The sequence below is a fragment of the Malaclemys terrapin genome, chromosome 8, assembly GCF_027887155.1.
Source record: "Malaclemys terrapin pileata isolate rMalTer1 chromosome 8, rMalTer1.hap1, whole genome shotgun sequence".
NCBI classification, from domain to species: Eukaryota; Metazoa; Chordata; order Testudines; family Emydidae; genus Malaclemys; species Malaclemys terrapin.
The window spans coordinates 30,394,675-30,414,486 of NC_071512.1; the positions used below are offsets into that span (position 1 = coordinate 30,394,675).

The 19,812-nt window shown below is 43.9% G+C and overlaps 1 protein-coding gene across 7 annotated transcripts in view; it reads left to right on the top strand.

The window, feature by feature from the left end:
- Positions 1-218: 218 nt before the first annotated feature.
- SPDL1 (spindle apparatus coiled-coil protein 1) overlaps positions 219-19,812 on the top strand; it is a 59,360-nt gene continuing 39,766 nt past the window's right edge. The window contains exons 1-2 of one of the 7 annotated variants that reach the window (XM_054038528.1): positions 13,607-13,694; positions 14,322-14,472. In XM_054038528.1, coding sequence (XP_053894503.1) covers positions 14,451-14,472 — 22 coding nt within the window. In that variant the 5' untranslated portion in view covers positions 13,607-13,694; positions 14,322-14,450. Of the gene's footprint in view, positions 370-2,899; positions 3,048-7,163; positions 7,462-13,606; positions 13,695-14,321; positions 14,473-19,812 lie in introns of those variants that run through there. The other 6 variants (XM_054038529.1, XM_054038535.1, XM_054038532.1 and 3 more) reach the window with 6 other exon arrangements.

Consider the following 19,812-nt stretch of genomic DNA (forward strand, 5'->3'; position numbering starts at 1 on the left):
CGCTGTAGCGTTATGTGCATACTAAGGGCTCAGTGCATCGTGCTCCCATAACCCGCCTGCTCCACCTGGGACAGGCGCTTCTAGCGCTGGCTGTGGGGGCAGCTGGCTGGCTGGCTCGCGTCAATTATGTGCTTCGCACATGCGCAATAAGAAAACGTCGGCCTACTGCTATCTTCTGCGCATGCGTACACGCACCTACATGGCGGAGCACACGCATGGGGGGAGCGTGGACGCATGCGTGTTGACGTGCTACGCAGACTGATGGGAGGGGTTGAGTTTGTTATCGCGAGTTTTGTGGGGTAAGCCTAGAAGTGGAGCGGAATTTGAACTCGGCGAGCGGAGCCTGAGCCCCGTTGCGGGCCGGGCCAGGTAAGCGGGAGAGTCCGGGGGAGGGAGCGCGCGCGCTGGCAGGTGGAGGCGTTCCCCGCCCCGGGCCTGGTGGCGGGAGGGGGCTGTCCGGGGCCATCACTGTCGCCTCCGCGCTGCTGCTCTTCCCTGAGGGCTGGTGTCGGCGACCGCCGTTAGCTTCCCCGGAGTGGGGGCGGGTTTGGGTTGTCCCCTTCCCCAGGCAGGCCGGAGCTGGGCACACGGAGCCCCCCTTTCCCCGGGTGGGGGTCGGAGCTGACTGTCCTTTCTTTCGTTCTCCACTCTTCCCTCCGCGGAGGCTGCTGGGTGGCAGCGGTTGAACCTGACAGACTCTGCAGTAGACTGAGTTGTGTGTGTAGAATCATAGAATACCGGGGTTGGAAGCGACCTCAGGAGGTCATCTAGTCCCCTGGCCCCCCTGACCAATTCCCAACTAAATCATCCCAGCCAGGGCTTTGTCAAGTCCAGCCTTAAAAACCTCTAAGGATGGAGATTCCACCACCGTGGGCGGAAGTTTTGTATAATTTTTGGTGGTGCCCAAGTGGATCTGTCCCATCCATAGGACAGACTGGGGCAACTGCCCTGGGCCCTGTGCTCTGGGGGGCCTCTGCTCTTCAGGGGGACACAGAGTCCAGGGTGGGGGTCTGCGGGATTAGCAGGGTGCCTGGTGCCGACAGCAGCGAGCAACCCTGCCCCCACTCTATCTCTTCCCACCCTGCCCCCACTCCACCTTTTCCCTGAAGCCCCCTGCCCCAGAGCAATGCCGGGAGCCAGCGAGGTGGAGCGGAGTGGGCTGGGGCCAAGTCACTCGCTGCTGCCAGCACCAGCCCCCCGCTAACTCCCCAGGCCGCCCTGGACTCCGTGACCCCCTGAAGTACAAGGCAGGGGTAGGCACCACCATGTTGTGCGATGAACACTTGACAAAATTACTGGACTTAGTGACGAACATTGGGGCCGGGGGCGGTATTATGTCATTCAATCATTCAACTCATAAAATAGCACATATTTTGCCACACTGGAAAAAAAAAAACAGTAACCTAGCTAATAATAATAATAAATTCAATTCATGTAATTAATGAAGTGTGTATACTGTATATAGGATTAATGAGAAATGAAAATAAGCTTGCTTTGGGATTTTACAAGGCACTTATATCATTTAAACACATTTGGTACCTTGAGTAATGATAACATTTCTTGCAAATCACATAAATAGGGAACCCATGGTCCCCTTCCCTCACCCCATTGCAAAGGCACAGAGGTTATTGCTGGCTGCCCTAGGGCTGCAGAAAACCCTATGGGCAAAACATATGGAAAGAAGAGGATCAATTTATACAGAGGGTTGAAGGGGACTATCATAGTGCATTAATTAGCACTTAATAAATACATCAAAATTAAATACATGACAGACTTTACTTCATGAGAAGCTCCAGAGAAAGAAGACCCAGAGGGAGTAATGGTAGGGGCAATCCCAGGGAGACCAAAGTCTTCCCCCTCTGCCCTGTGGGTGGAAACACTGATAATTATTACTATAGGAGGGAACAATAGAATGGAATGCCCAGAAGAATGAATGATGTGGGGACAATTTCCTGAAGGGACCCTTACCCTTACAGAGCTTTTCTAGCTCCGACATTTACATTTCTACACAGGGTGGTTTGGCCCACAGAAATAAAAATCTGCGCATCTTCCATGTGTTTTTGGACCAATAGCAAAAACCAGGTACAATTCAAGTGACTTTTAAAATTGCTGAGTTATAAAACTGAGTTAACAAAATAAATGAGCTTCTGAACAATCAGAAAATATACTTCTCAAGTGAAAAAACTATAAATGGACTTCTTTGCAAAGAAATTGTAAGTTTTCTTACAGGGAAAGCCACCAACTGTCTGGAAAGGAAGAGTAGATTAATTTCATTGAGGCAAGTAATTCAAATATCCAGAGAATTGCTGTGGCTGTGGCTTCCCCTCCCCGTACTGTGGAGGCACAGCCAGGCAGGTCTGCAGCTACAAGCAGGCGCCCTGCCTCAGGTGCAGCTCCCATTGGCCTCGCTGGCCAATAGAGTGGGAGCCTCCTGGCCAATGGGCTGGGGAGGGAGGGAGGCAAAGGGGGAGATTGTAGGGAGCTCTGGAGCAGGGGAGGCAGTGTGTGTGGGGGGGAGTTGTCTGGTACAAAGGGGGGGCCCTCTGGAGAAGGGTGACTGTGGCACAGGGACTGTTGGAGCTCTCGGGGGGGGGGAGAGGGTTGTGTGGGTCTCTGGGGTTGGGGGGAGTGATGGATGGAGCCAGCTGCAGCCCAGGTCTTCTCTGCGGGGGGTGGTGTTGTTGCTATAGCCCTCTCAGGAAGCTCCCTCTGTACTGTGTATTTTATGCCAGCCCCGGGGTGCCTATCGCTGCTCCTTTCCCCCGCCCCCGGCTCCATTTTTCTGTCCTCACAACCCCCCGACTGTGTCTGTGTGTGCCTCTGAGAGTGACAGACTTCTGGGGGTCTCTCTGCCTGCAGCTCTCTCCCCCTCCCTGCTGTGGAGGTGTGGCCAGGCAGTTCTGCCACCGCCCTCTGCAGCTCCCATTGGCTGGGGTTCCCGTCCAATTGGCCGGCAGCCGGGTCCACGCTGGGGCCTCTCTGCAGCACGCAGGGACTCCGGAGCTGAGGGGAGCTGCTTGTGGGGAGGCGGGGGAGCTGCCCCCGAGGTGAGAACACCCCATATTGCCGACCCATGGTGCAGGGCCCCCCAAAGCCTGGGGTTTGGGACCCGGAGCCCAAACATTGGTGGAGCTGGGCCCACCTTCATGAATGTTGGTGGAGCATGGGCACCACGGGCCCATATAACTCGCCGCCTATGTCCACCACCTCCCTAGGTGACCCATTCCAGTTCATCACACCTTCCTAGTGAAATAGTGTTTCCTACTATCCAGCCTAGACCTCCCCCACTGCAACTTGAGATCATTGCTTCTTGTTCTGTCATCTCCACCACTGAGAGCAGCCAGTGTAACCAGTGACTATCTTAGAAGAACATTCAGGTTGCAAAGTCGAGCCCTCAGAAGTCAGGGAATGACAGGATTCACGTGCCAATTGCAACTGTAATTCAGCCCTCTTGTGCATATTTATTATTACACAGTTTTAGGTGCCCACATAAATTTTATAAGAGACACCCTTGTCTTATTCAGTGCATGGGATGGGAGGTGTTCCCTGAATGAATTATCTTGGTTGTTCGATGTGTGACCTTATTTACTGCATATTTGCAATTGTTACTATGGCTGCTCAGTGCTACTGGAAGTCAGACCTTAGGGTCTTAAGTTGGGTACCCAGAAAATGAACACACAATTAGTTACCATCTGAAAAGTTTGGTTTAAGTGATTGCCTAGCAAGCAACATGGAGGAACTTAGTGGCAAAAGGCAGGGATAGAATCCAATTTTGTGGACAGCATTCAACTACTTTAACCCTGTGATTATCCTTTCTCTTCCAGTAGTCCCATGCTTCATTCACTATGTCTTCTAGCTGTTGCAACAAACGAAACAGACAACAGCCTCCTGTTAATAATGTTCCTTTAATGTATTTTTTGTGTACTTTCCTAATATGTTAAAAAAGCAAATGGGGGTGGGGGGGGATAACAGATTCCTTCTTGTGGTATCATACTGATATCCACATGGTTAATTAGCCTCTTTGTGGACCCGCACTAGAGAGGAATGGGGCACCTTGACTGTAGTTTTTACAGATGTTTGCTGACAGCAGAGGTGTGGTAAAGACTTGGGAATCTTGAGTTCTATTCCAAACTCTGGAAGGGAGCATGCACTAGTGGACACATTTTTCTGTCCATTTCCCCAAGCTTGACCACCTCTGCCCCATCCCAGTCCTATCTCTATCCCACTACTGGCTCCTTGTACTAGTCTCCGTTTTTTAGCCTTCTGTTCCCAGTTCCAGTCTCCTTGCTTAGTAAGCCCTAGGTTCACTTCTCCATATTCCCTGTCTTCTTATTCTTGTCCAGCCATTCCCAGTTCACTCCCCTGCTTCCTGATGTTTCTTGTGTGCTGCATTCCTTGTCCCCACTAGCTTCCAATCTCCCTTTCCAGACTTCTCATCTTATCTGTGTTCTTGCATGCCCCAGCTCATTGTCCCAGTCTCTTTACCCAGCCAGTCATAGTTCACTCCCTGCACCCTGGCTCATTGTCAGATTTGTCTCCCCTTTCCTCTCCCTCTGGCTCTGCATCTATTCTCAGTTCTCTCCACCCACCAGCTCCCGGTGTTGCATCAATTTCCTTCCCTGGCTCCCAGACCTAGTTTACTGTCAGCTCCTTGTCCCAATCTACTCCTGCCCTGCAACCCCATACACTTGAATCTAATGGCTTTCTCCTCCACACTGCCTGGGTGGGAGTGGTCATAGAAAGCATAGGAGAAACAGACTCTCTGCTGTCAGCTCTAGTGCCCAGCCAAGAGAAGCTATTGAGTGCTTGTAGTGCTAGGCTAGAGGGAGCATAATCGGTCACTCTGTGGGCATGGCATCTGTGCAGTTTTGTCATTTGCTGGAGCTATGAGGAAATGGAGTATGCTCTGTGGTGTTAGGGGGCTTATTCCTTCACCCTCTCACTTTTCTGGTCCTCGCATGAACAGAGAGCAACAATACCCGAAGTCCGATGGTGCAAACAATTCAATGTTTTTATTGGGGTGAACTTCCAGCAAGCATGATTCCAATTTCCTTCCTCAGTGTCCCCCTTCCCAGCTCTGACACCACAGAGCCTTGCCTGTGTCCCTGTTCCCGTTCCCATTCCCACTCCCTTAGCGAAACATGATTCCAATGCCCCCACCCACCCCCTGTTCCCTGTTCCCATTCCCCCCTTACTTCCTGTTTGACCGCAGACTATATAGTAAAACTTGAGTTCTGCTTAGCTATACCTTAACCAATCAATCCTAATATATTATAACATGATTATTAACCAATTATATCCCACCACCTTAATTGGTTTACACCCAACAAAATTAATTATACAGCAGACAGAAACAATCACAGAACCAGACAGAGATTATACAGACAAACAATAGGGAAGTGGAGACTACAGTGATAGAACAATACAGAAATTAGGATTTCACATCCCAGCTATTGATAAGTGAGTTCTTGCCAGACAGGATGCTATCAAACTAAGTTTCCTTTTACATCTTCTAGGCTGTAGTGTGCTGTGACACCCTTGTGTTTTGTCTAATTTTGTAAGCAAGTAGTTTTTAAGGGAGGTGAAACTTGGGGTACACAAGACAAATCCTACTCCTGAAAGGGGTACAGTAGTTTTGAAAGGTTGAGAGCCATTGTTCTAAAGCGGCAATGTCCAATGACTTCCTCTAGGTTTTTGGCTTCCAAGTCAACAAGGCATTTTTGAAAATTTTACTTGCCTTGAGAGGCTGGTAAATATAATTGACAACAGCAGATTTTGTGGGAGGTAAAGCCATCCTATGTTGACTCTTCTGCAGAGAGTTTTGCCTCTTGTCAAATTGAAAGAACTGGTTGGAATATCTGGAGAGCATTGCTTATATTGTGAGTAGAGGTGATATGCAAAAATTAGAAGGAAGTTTGGCTTTGCACTCTGTCCTGTTTTTGCTGTTACCAAGAATGAAATAAATGAGTATGTGGATCCTATCAGTCTTGCACTAACGTTGTAAGGTTCAGGTGTAAGAATCTTTCATTATGTTTTCAAAGAAGCATTACTTCAGGTAAGTAAGTTTACCAAACTTTGTGTAGCTCAGGGGTAGGAAACCTATGGCACACGTGCCGAAGGCAGCACGCGAGCTGATTTTCAGTGGCACTCACTCTGCCCGGGTCCTGGCCACTGGTCCGGAGGGCTTTGCATTTTAATTTAATTTTAAATGAAGCTTCTTAAACATTGTAAAAACCTTATTTACTTTTCATACAACAATAGTTTAGTTATATATTATAGACTTATAGAAAGAGATCTTCTAAAACATTAAAATGTATTACTGGCACGCGAAACCTTAAATTAGAGTGAATAAATGAAGACTTGGCACACCACTTCTGAAAGGTTGCCGACCCCTGGTGTACTTCTAAGAGCCTGTGAATGGGCTTGGGCTGCAGATTTCTTTCCACAGAGCTTGAAAAAAACAGTGAATCATGGGGAGGTGAAGGGGTGGTGGGAGAGAGCACAACGTGATGTCATACAGAGTCAGTTTTTTGTTTAAAAATGAGTTCAGCCCCTTGTAGCTGTGAAAAGAGATGCACTGCTCTCTTCCAGAAACTGCAGATAGAACTCCTGCAACTCAGCTCTGCCAAGTAGCTGCTAAATGAAATTAATAAGAACCTGGTCGCTTTTGTTACTCTGAACCTTGGGCTTGTATCTATTAGCTAACTATAAAAGTATATTAACATGACCTTGAGTAGTTTAGTTAACCTGATGGGTTAAATATGACTTAGTTTAGACAGCGACCTTAATGTGTAACATTTTGTCAGCAGATCATGGGTAAAAGCTCCTAGAACCATCGATGCCAGCTTAAGTGATAAACATGTAGGTCACTGCCTATGCTGTTGTAACCCCCCAAGTAGCAGCAAAATGTCACAATTCTCCCTCTTCCCAGCAGTGAATGTTATGGCAACTGAGCCTTTCATGAAGATGTTGGCCTGAAATATTTTAGAATCTTCTCTTCCCTCCCTCTTAATTTTCTTTGGGGTCTACTAGGTTTTGTTTGCTGGTTATCCTTTGAGATCCTCAGAGGGAGGGAATTAAGGAAGGGGAAGTGTATCAGAGTCAGGTTGAAATTTGCAGATTGTTTGTGTTCGGAGTAGAGCAGAGCCGGGGATGTAGCTTCCTGTTTTTTTACTGACTGGTGCTGGTTACAGAGAATCTCTGTCCCTTGGCAGCCTTGTGTGGTTTTGCTGTCCCTGTACTAGCTGACAGCTGCCTCAAATGGGATTTGAATGGGATTTGCATTTCCATGGGGTCTTAATCTGATTTGCATTTTCAAAAGGCAGCAACAGACCTGAAAGGAGTGTGGAGAATAGTCTGATATGACCAGCTTCAGCTATGGGCAGAAACTTTGTTCATATAAATTTAAATAAAATATGTACATTGAGGATAAAATCTGAATAGTTTAATGGACTCGTAAAGGTGAGTTAGAAATGTTTTTCTCAACCATTTCTAAAAAACTTTTTGATTAAAGTAGGATAAGAATGTATTTCTGGGGTAATTTCAAATTGACTTTGTATTGTCTTGTTTTCCTTTATAAATCCACACTACAAGCTGTTAGTCATAGTTCATTTACTAACATTGAACAAGGCAGAGGGAAAAATGATCCTGTGCGTGAGTATAAAATCTGGTCTGATATTACTGACACAATATCAATGCTTCTTAATATCACTAGTATCACTATTCCTAGTTAGTCCTAGTAGCCTTCTTTTGAGCCGTGAAGAATCTAGAGTTTTAACTACCAAGGTAACATGACATAAAAATCTTACGTTTTAGAGTCCTTCTTGTCTGGCCAGATGTAGAGGTTATAAATGCCAAATTTGGTGACAAAACACATGTTAAGATGATATGCTGATCATAAAGGAAAAGATAAGGAGTCCTGGATTCTGTTTCCAGTTCTGCCCACACTCACTGTGGTAATCTAATTTCTCTACCTCAATTTTTGTGCTGTAAAATGGTATTTATTTCAGAGGAGGATCTGTGGCTTAAGTAGGTACTTGTATGGGGGGAAAAAATGCAAGAAGAAGGGGATATAGTAAAATGGAAAGGCAGCTAATTTTAACCTAATACAAGGAAACCTTTTTTAAGACAAAACTTGTAGAACTTGCTGCCACCAGATTGAGACCAGCATCTTGGTAGAATGCAAAAGAAGAATGACATGTTTATCAACAGCAATGCCATCAGTTAAATTAGGTGTTTAAAAATAATTGTTTAGAGCAGTGGTTCTCAACCAGGGGTACGTGTACCCGTGGAGTATGCAGTGGTCTTCTAGGACAGAGGTGGGCAAACTATGGCCCACGGGCCACATCCGGCCCACGGGACTGTCCTGCCTGGCCCTTGAGCTCCTGGCTGGGGAGGCTAGCCCCTGGCCCCTCCCCCGCTGTCCCTCCTGCCCTGCAGCCATGGAAAGGGAGCCGGGGGATTGGATAAGGGGTGGGAGGTTTTGGGGGGGCAGTCGGGGCAGGGGGCAGTTGGATGGGGCGGAGGTTCTGGGGGGCGGTCACGGATTGGGGGACTGGGAGAGGGTTGGATAAGCATGGGAGTCCTGGAGGGGGGGGGGGCTGCCAGGGGGCGGGGTTTGGATGGGGAATGGGGGGGGGGTTGGATAGGGGTGGGGTCCCGGGGGACCTGTCAAGGAGCGGGGGTGTGGATAGGGTTCAGAACAGTCAGAGGACTGGGAGCAGGGGATTGGATAGGGGATGGGATCCCGGGGGTGGTTAGGGGCAGTGGTCCTGGGAGGGGGTGGTTAGGGGACAAGGAGCATGGGGGGTTGGGTGGGGGATTCTGAGGGGTGCGAGAAGTGGGAGGGGTTGGATGGGGGCGGGGGCTGTGCTGTTTGAGCCTTTCCTACCCGGCTCTTCATACAATTTTGCAACTCCTTGGGCCAGAAAGTTTGCCCACCCCTATTCTAGGGGTACATTGATTTCTTTTATAATTATATGGTACAAATGAGGAAGTAAGCAATTTTTCAGTAATGGTGTGCTGTGACACTTGTGTTTTTATGTCTGATTTTTTGTAAGCAAGTAGTTTTTAAGCAAGTTGATGGTACGCAAGACAAATCAGACTCCTGAAAGGGATACAGTAGTCTAGAAAGGTTGAGAACCACTAGTTTAGAGGGACAAAAGCCTCAGCAGAGACTGGCTTATGGTCTGAGGACACTGATATAGGGGTTAGGAAGAAACTATGTACGGATAGGTTATTCCATAACAGACAACTGAAATTTTTCACAATGCCTATACCAGGGGTAGGCAACCTATGGCACATGTGTCGAAGGCGACACACGAGCTGATTTTCAGTGGCACTCACACTGCCCGGGTCCTGGCTAGCGGTCCGGGGGGCTCTGCATTTTAATTTAATTTTAAATGAAGCTTCTTAAACATTTTTAAAACCTTATTTACTTTGCATTCAACAATAGTTTAGTTATATATTCTAGACTTATTGAAAGAGACCTTCTAAAAACATTAAACTGTATTACTGGCACGTGAAACCTTAAATTAGAGTGAATAAATGAAGACTCAGCACACTACTTCTGAAAGGTTGCCGATCCCTTTCCTATACAAAGCTTTGGTACTGACCACTCTAAAGAACAGGATACTGGACTAGATGAACCCAGTGATCTGAGCTTGCAATTGCTATATTTCCAGGTGCTTAACAGTGGCTGGTATGTACTTCAGGAATGTGGTGAGGGTTTGCTTGTGAGCTAGATTTTGATATGGCTGGTGGGTTTTTTTGTGCGTGTGTGTAGTGGTCAGGAGCAGCTGTAAGCCTCAATTAGGGTTTTAATGTCTTATTACAAAATGGACTGAAGGCCAGAATACTTGTTGTTTATGGTACAAGATGTATAAAAACAAATGGCATTTCATTTGTAAACTTGAGTCAACTGTTAGTAGTTAATTCTTGGTATGTCAACTTGTGATGCTCTTCCAAATGATTATGCTGTACTTAACCTGTTAACCATATGTTTCTCTTATCAGGTCAGCCTATGTTTTCAAAAGCAATTAAGAATAAGCCTCAGACTCAGTAGATAAGTAGACTAAATACATGAACCCTTTTAGAAATAATTCAATTTGTTCTCATTCACTCTACTCCAACTATTCATACCACTCCACCATACCATAAATGTTTATACAGTATTTAGCAGCATCGAGTAGAGTAAAATACACCCAGTACCTGATACCACATATGGACATAATTAACTTCAATAGAAACACTGGAACTACTTGCATGCATAAGTGTTGGTAGAATTAGGGTCTAGGATTAAGCCTTTGTCTCAAATTGTTAGTTTAATCTTCAAGACTGACAGGTCTGTAGTTTTAAGTGGCATCATGCAACAGTATAAAGAATTGAAAGTCTTGAGTAACCTGGCTGAAACATTTAATTACAAAATGAACTATGCCCAAAAGGCATCAATTTGGACAGTTTCTTCAAGAATGAACCGTTGGTGGTAGTCTCTCTATTTTAAACATATTGGGCTAGATCCAATGGAGCTGAAGTGTGTGTATTTAGTCTGAACTATTTTATATTGCATCTTCTGTATGTTGAACTTAAGTTTTAACCATCCAATGATGTACTGTAATTAGTAATCAGGTCTCAGTTCAGAATTTCCCAAGCTTTTCTGGTTTTCTACCTGGAGAACACAATCTTTTATTTTTGGTAGTAGAGAGATATGACTAAGAACCTCCATAGGGTATTTAAATACCCTATGGTTTGAATAAATCTGAATTGAATGCCAACATAGTAAAGAAGCAAAAAATTAGTGTGTGGAATAGCAAAGGCATACTGAAATATTTGTGACAGATGTCTTCATATGTAGTTGAACTCTGTCTCTTGGGGACTCTGCAGATTGCTGTGAGGGAACCAACCACTAGATCCCCTGTGCTTTAAGCAGAGTCTGAACAGAGTCCACGCATAGATCTTATCTTGGGGTCCCTGGCCATACTTTCAGGATGCAGGTCTTCTGTTTAGCACCCATTCTTGACAGTTAAGACCCCAAGTTATAACTGCCTAGCCCCTGGTAGTGCTTACTCTCCCCTCCCCAATAGCTTAAACACACACTCTTTCACAACTCTAGTCATGTGGGCATTCTGAATCCACAGATAAACTCTTTGAGGACAAGTGATAGGTCTAACACAACTTATACACAGACTTTGCACAGGATTCCTAGCCGTTGTTGGTCTTCATTTAACTGCACGAGAACTATGGCGGGCTATACAAAACGAAACTCTACACACCTTTTCCTGCCTCAGTTTCCTCATCACTCCTGAGCTTTCTTTGGGCTAGGGTCAGTTTTCTAACGATGTCCAGTGTCCTCCTGCAATACATTACTTGTCGTCCTAACCATGGAACCTCTCTCATCTGCTTCCTCCTCAGTCAGCTTGCTTTGACCTTTATTGTTCCTGAAGCTAAACTGGATCCACTGTGTTTTTTTTGTTTGTTTGTTTTTTGTTTAAAAAAAAGAAAAGAAAAGCCAAAACTCTTCTATTCCTCTCCTTCCCAGAACTCCCTATGGTTCTGAGTCTTCTCCAGCTGTGTTTCTAGCAGGGATGGGTTCCTGACCCTATGCTATTGAACATTTGTATCAATAACCTGAAGAAAAAAATAATCACAGATAGTTTACAGGTGACACAGAAATTAGGGGTGTGGTAAATTGTGCTGTATCAGTGACCAGTCCCCTTTGCTGTTAGGATCTCTTGGTAAGCTTGGTGCAAGCCAACAATATGAATTTTAATATGGCTAAATAAAAATGTTCACATCCAAGAACAAAGATAAGCTATAATCACAGAATGGGGAACTATCCTGGGAAGCTGTGACTGAAAAAGATTTGCAGGTTATGATCAGCTGAACATGAGCTCCCAGTACAATGCAGTGGCAAAAAAGCCTAATGTGATCCTTAAAGGTATAAAGAGGGGAATCTCAAATTAGGAGTGGGGAGATGATTTTACCTTTGTATTTGGCACTGGTGAGACCACTGCTGGAATAAAGTACCCAGTTCTGGGATCCACAGTTCAAGGAGGATGTTGATAAATTGGACAGGGAGAAGAGCCATGCAAATACTGAAATAATTAGAAAACATGACTTTAAATATAGTGACACTCAAGGAGCTCAGTCTGTTTTGCTTAACAAAACCTTAAGAGAAGGTTAAAGGGGTGACCTGTTCAATCCCTAAATACATAGGTGGGGGACATATATTTAATAATCAGCTCTCCAGTCCAGCAGACAAAGGTATAGAAATAGAAGCTTGAGAAATTCAAACTGGAAATATACATAAAATTTTAAGTAATCAACAGTAGGAGCAACTTACCCAAGGTTGTGGTGTATTCTCTATCTCTGGTAATTTTTTTTTTTTTTTTTAAATCAAGATTGAACCTTTTTCTAAAAGATTCCCTAGTACAAACAGGAATTATTACAGGGAAGTTCTAGGGCCTGTGTTATAACAGAGACTAGGTGGTCACAGTGGTTGGTCCCTTCTGATCTTGGAATCATGAAAACCCATCTAGTGGTTTTATTTATTTATTTCTTCCTCTCCCTTTCCCCCGAAAGGCTAGCATCAGCACCTTGGGGTCTTTGTTCTGTAGTTGAATATTATCTCAACTCCAGACACCAGCACCATATTGAGGGTTTGGGGAAAACTTGTTCTCCCAATTTTTCAAGTAATATCTTCAATCCCTGTGTGTCTCTAATTCAGAAGTTGCTTGACGCTTTCTGGTGTGTGGGAAGAGGGCCAAGACTATAACAAAAGAACTAATTAATTCATGGGGGATAGGGCCATCAATGGCTATTAGACATGATGGGCAGGGATGGTGTCCCTAGCCTCTGTTTGCCAGAAACTGGGAATGGGTGACTGGATGGATCACTTGATGATTACCTGTTCTGTTTATTCTCTTTGGGGACTAGGCATTGGCCACTGTCGGAAGACAGGATACTGGACTTTGGGTCTGCTTCTTTCTAGAAAACTTCTGCCTATAGCATCTAATCTGCTAAATGCAGAAATTTTTGGTTGATGTTCTATGGCCTGTATTAGGCAGGCCAGGTGAGGTTATCATAATGGTCCCTTCTGGCCTTAAAATATGATTGTGGGATTTAATATTCCAGTATCATCTAAAATTAGAACAGTTTGATCCCAGGCTGAGTTTGTGACTAAGTTAATATTAATTTATAGAAATCATAATTGGGAGATAATTATGCAACCTTATTGTGCCATTTTAGTAAGCTTTCAGAGGAGAAACACTTCTAACATAAAATGCCCTGAAACTAGCAGTTAATCTGGCAGCAGTGCTGTTCTTAATATTATTTCTTGCCCTGTCTGTTATGACTTTGGTCTCTACACTAATTGGATGGTATGCACAGTAGGAAACACTGTAGATAGACTAAATGTGAAGTTTGGCATGATTTACAGTATCTCATTAACAGCATTACTTGACTCTTAATTTGTATGCCTTTCTCTTCTATCTTACAAAACAAAGCCACTGAATAATAGTATTAATAAGTATTAACCCAGATACTCTTCTCTGGCCTTCACAGACAGTATTTGCTCTGAGTTATGAGGTGTTCATTCAAACGAATCTACTTGTGAAAAAATGAAATAAACTCGAAGATTACGTTTCTTTAGTTGGACTTAAATTGCAGTATGAATGTCAAACAGAATATTAGAAAAGGTTTGCACTTCAATGCTTAACTAATAACTATAATATTGAAAATGTAAACTTGCCACTAGACACAAGTTTGTCATTAACGTGTCAGAAAAATTAAATGTAATAAAAGCATGGCAAAAGTTGGTGCTAGAAAACTGATTTAAGATAATGGACTCATGGAATGGAAACTGAATATGTACAGAGTAATTTTTTTAGTTTGACTTAACGATAGCAAAAGCTTTCTATCTGAATTTATTATGTAGATGAAAGTTCAACACCTCCAAAGGTTAGAGGGGTTGGGTTTCTACCATGCCTGTACAAGATGAAACATGGTTAGAACTAGGGCTGTCAAACAATTAATTATGATTAATTGTGAGATTAAAATAATCGCAAGATTAAAAATAGAACATTTATTTAAATATTTTTGATTGTTTTCAAATATATTGATTTCAGTTAAACACGGAGTACAAAGTGTACAGTGCCTGCTTTATATTAAATATTTGCACTGTAAAAAGAAAAATAGTATTTTTCAGTTCCCCTCACACAAGTACTGTAATGCAATCTCTATATTGTGAAAGTGCAATTTACAAATATGGAATTTTTTTTTTTTTACATAACTGCACTCAAACACAAAACAATGGAAAACTTTAGAGCCTACAGGTCCATTCAGTCCTACTTCTCTAAGATTGTTTACATTTACGGGAGATGATACCGGCTGCTTATTTACGACGTCTCCTGAAAATGAGAACCGGCATTCACGTGGCACGGTTGTAGACAGCGATGCAAGGTATTTACACGCCAGGTATGCTAAATATCTGTATGTCCCTTCATGCTTCAATCACCATTTCAGAGGATGTGCTTCCTTGCTGATGGGATCTGCTTGATAACAATCCAAAGCAGTGCGGCCGACACATGTTCATTTTCATCATCTGAGTCAGATGCTACCAACATAAAGTTGATTTTTGTTTTTGTTTCTGTTTTGTTTTTTGATGGATTGGATTCTATAGTTTCCAGATCGGACTGTTGATCTTTTAAGACTTCTGACAGCATGTTCCACACCTCATACCTCTCAGATTTTGAAAGGCACTTCAGGTTCTTAAACCTTGGGTCGAGTCCTGTAGTTATCTTTAGAAATCATAGACTTTAAGGTCAGAAGGGACCGTTAGGATCATCTAGTCTGACCTCCTGCACAGTGCAAGCCACAGAATCTCACCCACCCACTCCTCAAATCATGGTTTAAAGACTTCAAGGTGCAGAGAATCTTCCAGCAAGTGACCCGAGCCCCACGCTGCAGAGGAAGGCGAAAAACCCCCAGGGCTTTTACCTATCTGCCCTGGAGGAAAATTCCTTCCCGATCCCAAATATGGCCATCAGCTAAACCCTGAGCATGTGGGCAAGACTGACCAGCCAGACACCCAGGAAAGAATTCTCTGTGGTAACTCAGATCCCACCCCATCTAACATCCCATCACAAGCCATTGGGCATATTTACCGCTAGTAGTCAAAGACAAATTAATTGCCAAAATTAGGCTATCCCATTATACCAGCTCCTCCATAAACTTACCAAGCTTAGTCTTGAAGCTAGATATGTCTTTTGCCCCCACTACTCCCCTTGGAAGCCTGTTCCAGAACTTCACTCCTCTGATGGTTAGAAACCTTCATCTAATTTCAAGTCAACTTCCTGATAGCCAGTTTATATCCATTTGTTCTTGTGTCCACTTTGGTACTGAGCTTAAATAATTCCTCTCCCTCCCTGGTATTTATTTCTCTGATATGTTTATAGAGAGCAATCATATCTCTCCTCAGCCTTCTTTTGGTTAGGCTAAACAAGCCAAGCTCTTTGAGTCTCCTTTCATAAGACAGGTTTTCCATTCCTCGGATCATCCTACTAGCCCTTCTCTGAACCTGTTTCAGTTTGAATTCATCCTTCTTAAACATGGGAGACCAGAACTGCACACGGTATTCCAGATGAGGTCTCACCAGTGCCTTGTATAACTGTACTAACACCTCCTTGTCTCTACTGGAAATACCTCGCCTGATGCATCCCAAGACCGCATTAGCTTTTTTCACGGCCATATCACATTGGCGGCTCATAGTCATCCTGTGATCAACCAATACTCCGAGGTCCTTCTCCTCCTCTGTTATTGCCAACTGATGCCTCCTCAGCTTATAACAATAGTTCTTGTTGTTAATCCCTAAATACATGACCTTGCACTTTTCACTATTAAATTTCATCCTATTACTATTACTCCAATTTACAAGGTCATCCAGATCTTCCTGTATGATATCCCAGTCCTTCTCTGTATTGGCAATACCTCCCAGCTTTGTGCCATCTGCAGACTTTATTAGCACACTCCCACTTTTTGTGCCAAGGTCAGTAATAAAAAGATTAAATAAGATTGGTCCCAAAACTGATCCCTGAGGAACTCCACTAGTAACCTCCCTCCAGCCTGACAATTCACCTTTCAGTGCGACCCGTTGTTGTCTCCCCTTTAACCAGTTCCTTATCCACCTTAGTTTTCATATTGATCCCCATCTTTTCCAATTTAGCTAATAATTCCCCATGTGGAACCGTATCAAATGCCTTACTGAAATCGAGGTTGTCAAGGCTGTATCCCCACTTTGAACTTTAGGGTACAAATGTAGGGGCCTGCATGAAAACTTCTAAGCTTAACTACCAGCTTAGCCCTGGTCCGCTGCCACCATCCCAAGGCTAGTTTCCTTCCCTGGGTAGCCTTGAGAAACCTTTCACCAATTCCCTGGTGAATACAGATCCAAACCCCTTGGATTTTAAAACGAGGAGAAATTAAACATTCCCCTCCTTCCTCCCACCAACTCCTGGTGAATACAGATCCAAACCCCTTGGATTTTAAAACAAGGAGAAATTAACCATTCCCCTCCTTCCTCCCACCAACTCCTGGTGAATACAGATCCAAACCCCTTGGATCTAAAACAAGGAGAAATTAACCATTCCCCTCCTTCCTCCCACCAACTCCTGGTGAATACAGATCCAAACCCCTTGGATCTAAAACAAGGAAAAATCAATCAGGTTCTTAAAAAGAAGGCTTTTAATTAAAGAAAAAGGTAAAAATCATCTCTGTAAAATCAGTATGGAAATTAACCTTACAGGGTAATCAAACTTAAAGAGCTCAGAGGACTCCCCTCTAGTCTTAGGTTCAAAGTACAGCAAACAAAGATAAACACTCTAGTAAAAGGTACATTTACAAGTTGAGAAAACAAAGGAAAACTAACACGCCTTGCCTGGCTATTTACTTACAAGTTGGAAATAGGAGAGACTTGTTTAGAAAGATGTGGAGAACCTGGATTGATGTCTGGTCCCTCTCAGTCCCGAGAGCGAACACTCTCACAAACAAAGAACACAAACAAAAGCCTTCCCCCCCCTCCCCCCCCAAGATTTGAAAGTATCTTGTCCCCTTATTGGTCCTTTAGGTCAGATGCCAGCCAGGTTACCTGAGCTTCTTAACCCTTTACAGGGAAAAGGATTTTGGAGTCTCTGGCCAGGAGGGATTTTATAGTACTGTACACAGGACAGCTGTTATCCTTCCCTTTATAGTTATGACAGAGGTAAATTAGATCCACTGCATTTCCTTTGTCTAAAAAAAATCTGTTACTTTCTTAAAGAAGGAGATCAGGTTGGTTTGGCACAATCTACCTTTTGTAAAACCATGTTGTATTTTGTCCCAATTACCATTGACCTCAATGTCCTTGACTACTTTTTCCTTCAAATTTTTTTCCAAGACCTTGCATACTACAGATGTCAAACTGACAGGCTTGTAGTTGCCCGGATCACTTTTTTTCCCCTTTCTTAAAGATAGGAAATACGTTAGCAATTCTCCAGTCATATGGTACAATCCCCGAGTTTAGATTCATTAAAAATTCTTGCTAATGGGATTGCAATTTCATGTGCCAGTTCCTTTAATATTCTTGGATGAAGATTATCTTGGCCCCCTGATTTCGTCCCATTAAGCTGTTTGAGTTTGGCTTCTACCTCGGATGTGGTAATATCTATCTCCATATCCTCATTCCTATTTGTCATCCTACCGTTATCCCTAAGCTCCTCATTAGCCTCATTAAAGACTGAGGCAAAGTATTTGTTTAGATATTGGGCCATGCCTAGATTATCCACTTCTTCTTTCTTAGTTTTCTTCTTATTTATATGGCTATAGAACCTTTTACTATTGTTTTTAATTCCCTTTACAAAGTCCAACTCTATATGGCTTTTGGCCTTTCTAACTTTATCCCTATATGTTCTGACCTCAATAAGGTAGCTTTCCTTGCTGATCACTCCCATCTTCCATTCCCTGTAGGCTTTCTGCTTTTTCTTAATCACCTCTCTGAGATGCTTGCTCATCCAGCTTGGTCTACAACTCCTGCCTATGAATTTTTTCCCCTTTCTTGGGATGCAGACTTCTGATAGTTTCTGCAACTTTGACTTGAAGTAATTCCAGGCTTACTCCACCTTTAAATCCCCAAGTTCTTCAGTCCACATCTCACATTGGTACCTTCTTTGTGTTTTGTCAAATCTGCAGAGAAAGTGTTCTTAAATCGAATATGTGCTGGATTGTCATCCGAGACTTCTATAACATGAAATATATCGCGCAATGAGCAGAGGCATACAGTTCTCCCCTAAAGAGTTCAGTTACAAATTTAATAAAAACATCATTTTGTAACGAGCGTCATCAGCAATGTAATTGTGGAATCTTCATTTGTTAGTGCAAGACTAGAAAATAATTTGTATTCATATCCCAGGTGGAAGAAACAGCATTAGCAGACTTGTCTGCTAAAATATGGTCTGATTTCTTATCAGAATTTTTTAAATAATTGGCTGCTCCAGAAGAGCAATAAGCTTCAAAGCCTGCTTGCTAGTTACCAGTTCATGTTGGCTACACAACTTCTGAACCTGAGGATTTAGCTATTTTATTTGTTTTATCCCCTTCAACTGATTAAATAGTTTGCCAGCTTTTAAGTAGCATTTGCAGAGTATTGTCACTGCATTTTATTTTACTTGAGGCTGGCTGTCCCAGTGTTACAAAGTGGAAATGTTTATCTTGGTTTTTACTTTCTTAAATGAGCAGTGTCTGTTCTTTAATTTTATTCTTCAAAATCCACTACACAAAGGGTATGTCTACACTACAGGATTAATCCAAATTTACAGAATTCGAATTTTGTAAACAGATTGTATAAAGTCGAATATATGCGGCTACACTAAGCACATTAATTCGGCGGTGTGCGTCCATGTACTGGGGCTAGCGTCGATTGCCAGAGCGTTGCAGTGTGGGTAGTTATCCCATAGTTCCTGCAGTCTCCCCCGCCCATTGGAATTCTGGGTTGAGATCCCAGTGCCTGATGGGGCAAAAAATGTTGTCGCAGGTGGTTCTGGGTACAGCCTCACCCCTCCCTCCATGAAAGCAACGGCAGACAACCATTTTGCGCCTTTTTTCCTGGGTGAACACTGCAGACTCCATACAACGCAAGCATGGAGCCCGCTCAGCTCAAGACAGCAGTCATGAACATTGTAAACAGCTCTCGCGTTCTCGTGCAGTTTATGCTGAACCAGGACCAGAAAAACGAGGAGAGGAGGAGGAGGTGGCGACGGCAGCACAGCGACAAGAATGATGAGGACATAGACATGGACACAGAATTCTCTCAAACCGCGGGCCCCGGTGCTTTGGAGATCATGTTGTTAATGGGGCAGGTTCTAGCCGTGGAACGCTGATTCTGGGCTTGGGAAACAAGCACAGACTGGTGGGACTGCATATTGTTGCAGGTGTGGGATGATTCCCAGTGGCTGTGAAACTTTTGCATGTGTAAGGGCACTTTCATGGAACTTTGACTTTCTTTCCCCTGCCCTGACGCGCTAGAATACCAAGATGAGAGCAGCCCTCACAGTTGAGAAGCGAGAGGCGATAGCCCTGTGGAAGCTTGCAACGCCAGACAGCTACCGGTCAGTCGGGAATCAATTTGGAGTGGGCAAATCTACTGTGGGGGCTGCTGTGATGCAAGTAGCCAAAGCAATCACTGAACTGCTGCAATGAAAGGTAGTGACTCTGGAAAATGTGCAGGTCATAGTGGATGGCTTTGCTGCAATGGGATTCCCTAACTGTGGTGGGGCGGTAGATGGA